This window comes from Mus pahari, chromosome 20, assembly GCF_900095145.1.
Source record: "Mus pahari chromosome 20, PAHARI_EIJ_v1.1, whole genome shotgun sequence".
NCBI lineage: Eukaryota > Metazoa > Chordata > Mammalia > Rodentia > Muridae > Mus > Mus pahari.
The window spans coordinates 33917693-33922966 of record NC_034609.1 but is presented as its reverse complement, the minus strand read 5'-3'; the positions used below and the strand labels follow the sequence as shown (position 1 = coordinate 33922966).

Genomic DNA, 5274 nt, shown 5'->3' with positions numbered 1-5274 from the left:
TAATAAGTTCAAATTTTGCCAGTATAGAAAAATTAGAGCTGGAGAAAACTACAAAACTATAATAAGCAATGTGAGGAGAAGGTCTGTTTTAAAGCATCCAAAATATATAAAAAAAAAAAAAAAAAAAAAAAAAAAAAAAATCCAGGTAGGCACATCTTGGGAACTGGTCAAGCCATCTTTAAAATTTGCTTCCACGGAAAATGACAAACTTATGAGACAGGAGAGTTCAAAAGAGTGGTTGTATTTTGGTCTCCTGATGAGAGATGCCCTTTGAAGAAGACAGGATGGCTATTGTAACTACTGAGGCAACCATGGTGACCAGGTGACCAGGTAGGAGCAGTGCTTGCTGGGCTGAAGGCATCACTGTTTTCTCTTGCCTGCATCTCCAGGGTGCCCTTTGCCACCCCACCCTCCATAGTGAGGCATGGCTTAAGCCTGCTCTAGAGTTAGTTTTCTTCTGTAATCATCCCTTAGTACCCAGACGTATGCTAGAGAGAGCAATGACTTACCAGAAACACCAGGCCAGAACACAGAATCCAAAATCTTCCCACAGAAGGCTTTACTCCTCTCTCTCTCTCTCTCTCTCTCTCTCTCTCTCTCTCTCTCTCTCTCTCTTCTCTCTCTCAATGTATCTATCTATAGATCATCTATGTATATATATATAATCTTTACCTATCTATGTATATATCTACATATTTATGTATCTATTATCTATGTATCTATCTATCTATCTATCTATCTATCTATCTATCTATCTATCTATCTATCCATCCATCCATTTGTGAGAGTCTCAAGTAGCCAAAGCTGGCCTACAACTTGCTAGGAAGCCAAGAATGCCACAATTCCTCATCCTTCTGCCTCTACTTTCTGAGTACTGGGATTACAGGTATGCACCATCCATACTCATCCACAAGACTTTACATTTGTCTCAGTCAAAACCTAGTCTGTGTTTGATGGCAGCTAACCTGAAATCTGAACAGAAAACATGCTTCAGAACCAACCCCTACTGGTGATTTCTTGTTTAATCTTTCATGAGGCAGTTCTAAACCTGAGGGTCTGCTTCATTCATGCAAGAGGACTGGGTGAATTTAGTTAGGTACAGTATATCACAGCTCTTTGTAGAATATAAAGCACCAAGTCAATAGAACTCAGCTTACATCTTCTTTTGAAGAATTGGACTCTCCCCTGTCAGCCTGTAGAGGGCATATTTGAAGTCGATTATGCCTTGGTTTTCTATGGTGAAGGTGATGCTTTTCCTGGTACCACAGATCAAAGCTCCAAAATTGATGATGGAGGAGGGGCTGATGGTGAATTTGGAGTATACTGCATTCACAGAAAACTTGATAGGGATGCTGGCAATGATCTCACCTTCTGGGAGAGTTGGCTCAATAATCTAGAAAGGGAAAGTTTGAGAAGATGTTAGCCAGGGGGGTACAGCCATGTTGCAGTGTCAAAGGTTGGACATCTATATGCTATCTTCTTGCCTGCTTCCACGATGGAGAAAAAGAGAGCAAGAGAGTCTTTACTTCATTCTTCATCTTAATGAATAAATAAAAACAGTAAAGGGCGCCAACACAGCAATTAGTTTCTACTAGCCACATGTTGACATGTAGCAACCATGTCTGCTGCTTTTACTTGGTGGAACACAGATCCCTGGCTTCTTATGTACCCCCAAACCTTTTCCCTTTTTCTATTTCTGGTGACTCTGCACATCTCTGTCCTGACCTACCTGTGCTGGTTAGTTGGGACTGAACTCTGGTATCGTTTCTTTGGTTGCCCCAAAGCTATCTCCCCTTCAGCCTTCTTCCCCCCTTCTCCCATCAGGATGCCATTGAGTCAGCAGCCCTCTTGGCTCTCTCACCTGACAGCGCAGGATGGGCTGGGAATCGATCTTCACCTCCTTTCTTGCTCGGAAGAACACCTGGACAGTTGTGGGCTTATCAATTGAGGTCAGTGTCCCCCTTTTGGGTTGGACTGAGATCATGGAACTTAAGTTTGTTGGCAAAACCCCTAAGGAGTCCACAGTGAAGCTGGAAGACAAGGATAAAGAATCCATTTAAACAATTATCCAGGGATCCCACAAAGTCTGAGAGGAAAGTTTCATCTACTGAGGGCTTGCTTGTCTCTGGCCCTTTGTAATTATCATACCAAGCAAAATCCACTATGCTTTTTTTTTCTGTGTATGTGCATGCATGTATACGTTCTTGTATGAACACACACACACACACACACACACACACACACACACACACACACACACATCTGTGGAGGTAAACACCAGGGGTCATTCTTGAGCTGTTATCCATATTTCTTTCTTTCTTTCTTTTAGAAAGGGCCTCTCAAATTTACTATGTAGCCAGGGATTACTCTGAACTTCTGGTCCTTTAGCCTCTACCTGATGAGGTATGTGCTACTACATGGTGCTGAAGATCAAACTAAAGACATACCAGGCAATCACTTCACCAACTGAGCTGCACTCCTAGCCCCAGGCTTTTGTTTGTTTGTTTTGTATATGTATAGTGTATATGTACATGGAGCTATGCATGTGTGTGTGTGTGTGTGTGTGTGTGTGTGTGTGTGTGTGTGCATGTGCTGTGTGCTTGAACACTTGAGGCTGGAGGTCAATGTTAGGTGTCTTCCTTGGTTGCACCCTACCTTTTCAGACTGGATCTATTAGTGAAACCAGTGCTTACCAAGTAGGCTAACCTGGCTGGGCCAGAGAGGTTCAGAAATTCACCTCCTGTGCCAGGGTTATGGATGCCTGGATGTTTAATGTGGGTGCTGGGGACCTAAACTCAGGTCCTCACCCCAACACAACAGGCACTTTACTCACAGTACCAGCTTCTGGTTTCCTTAAAAAAAAAAAAATTCCCAGATGCCCTCTTGTAGGGGGTGGTTTTGATGCTTTGGTCAGGAATGTGTGTGAATACTGAACTGGAGGTCCTGTTCCCCAAGTGGTTCTTGATTGATAGATAAAGATGCTCGTGGCCAATGAGCTAGGTGGAGTAGGCGGGACTTCTAGTTTTCCTGCAGGCAGGCTAGCAGACTCAAGGGAGAGGAAACATTTGCTTTGGAGGGAGAAAGAATCATCAGCCATGTGAGATCTCTGGTGGGGTGAGTGGCCCTGGAAGCAGGCAGGAGATTAGCGATCAAGGGCAGATTGAGGGTGCTGAGCTGGGAGTGAAAAGAAGGGTGTGATAGTTGAGGAAAAAAAAAAAAAAGCTATGTATGTGTGTGTCTTTAATCCTCGGATTTGAGGGAACTAGGTGGGGTGGTCCACTTGGAGCTTCAGTCGAGGACACAAGACCTACATGTTTTATCCACTTCTCTTCCTGAGTGCATAGGGGTAGTTAGCATGCACACACACACACACACACACACACACACACACACGCACACACGCATCCCATGCGATTCAGGTTACCTGAATATGATCTCATATTTTCCACGGTTTTTCAGTTGAAGGGGCTGCTTTACCTCCTCCATGACCCTCAAAGTCCCAAAATCCAGACCTCCTTCAGCTCCTGCAGAGGCCAGGGCACGGGGTATGGGTGAGTGGGTAGGAGAGCCAGAGCAGGGGCCCTTGCACTGGCTCCCCTCTAGAGATTACAAGGCAAATCATTCCACAATGATGACTTTAGGGAACTTCTTTTCTGGAAACTCTTTTGACTAAGCCTCAGCAAATAAACAAAAGCCTCCTAGTGTATCCAGACATCTCTCCCTTGAGATTCCACCACAAGGGACTACATTTCGTGACTATTGTTAAGCTAAATTCTCTAGGGTATTTATTTATTTATATTTGTTGTTATTATTATTTATAATTATGTGTATACATGTGCATCTTCATGTGTGTATGTATGCAAATGAGTGCAGAGGCCCGAGGAGTGGGATCTTTCTGGGGCTAGAATGATAGGTAGTTGTAAGAGGCCTGAGATGGGTACTGGGAATCAAACAAACTTGGATTCTTTGGAATACCAATGTGTGTGTGTGTGTGTGTGTGTGTGTGTGTGTGTGTGTGTGTATGTGTGTTTGATATGTTTTTCCTGTGTATCCCTGACTGTCCTGGAACTCACTTTGTAGATCAGGCTGGCCTCCAATTCACAGAGATCTGTCTGCCTGTGCCTCCTGAGTGCTGGAATTAAAGGCATGTTTCATCACTGCCTGGCTGTGGGTGGGCTCTTCACTGAGGGACCATCTCTCCAGCTCTCAGGATCCCCTGAGACTGGAGTTACAGACAACTGTGAGCTTCCAGGCGGGTACTGGGAACCAAACCCTGGGCTCTCTGAAAGTTAATATCATTGAATAATTGCTAAGTTAAAAATTTTTTAAAAGTTTACCAAGTTACACTCAAAAGGTCTAACTCTGTGTTGTTTTACTTAGTGTCTCAAGATAAGCATCCCCTCAGATTATTAAAACTGTTCATGAATGCAATCCTAGTGGTCACTAAGGACAACTCTTCTGTGATAAACAAAACCACAGTACCATTATTTCAGTTTCAATAGGCACTTTTCATCACAGTGCTGCCTGTATGTTAAGACAACAGCATGTGATTAACATGTAGTTCTAATAATCTTGCAGAGGAAGAGACCCGTCAGGGAGAGGAGGTGTCAAGTAGGATCAGGTGCTCAGAGTGGGTACACAATTCACGTGTTATGGCAGTGATAGATAGAATGTCTCAGGACACACATTCTAATTCCTGGGATGTGTGAATACACGACAAAGGGCATTCAAGGTATTGGATGGACTTGAGATGGCTGATCGGCTGACATTAAATGTGAAGGCTGACATGGGTCATCCTGGAAGCCCAGTGTAACCACAAGGGTCCTTATAAAATAGAAGGGGACAGCAGAAGTTGGAGAGCCATGGAGTGGGCAACATGAGAAGGACCTGGTGGGATATAGCTGGCTTCAAAGGTTTAGGAAGGGGATGCAGACCAAGGAATGGGGTGGTCTCTTAGAGGCTGCGAAGCCTTTAGGAAGAGTGTTTATCTGTCAGCACTTTGATATCAACTTAGTGAGACCCAGTAAGACCTGCTTTGAACTGACCTCAGGGTTATAATACATTGTGGGGTTTCTCTTTTTCTTTGATTCCCTCCTCTCTCCTTCCCTCTCTCCCTTCCTTCTCCCTCCTTTCCTTCCCACCCCCTTTCTTTGTTTCTTTGTTTCTCCTTTCCTTTTTCCTTTCCTTTCCTTTCCTTTCCTTTCCTTTCCTTTCCTTTCCTTTCCTTTCCTTTCCTTTCCTTTCCTTTCCTTTCCTTTCCTTTCCTTTTCCTTT

At 43.9% G+C, this 5274-nt stretch overlaps 1 protein-coding gene across 1 annotated transcript in view; it reads right to left on the bottom strand.

Moving 5' to 3' along the window:
- Positions 1–5274, bottom strand: part of Hydin (HYDIN axonemal central pair apparatus protein) — a 347979-nt gene that overhangs the window by 51125 nt on the left and 291580 nt on the right. Inside the window, 3 exon segments of the mRNA XM_021220225.1 lie at positions 1158–1393; positions 1862–2030; positions 3425–3524. Of these exon segments, the coding sequence (XP_021075884.1) occupies positions 1158–1393; positions 1862–2030; positions 3425–3524 (505 nt within the window).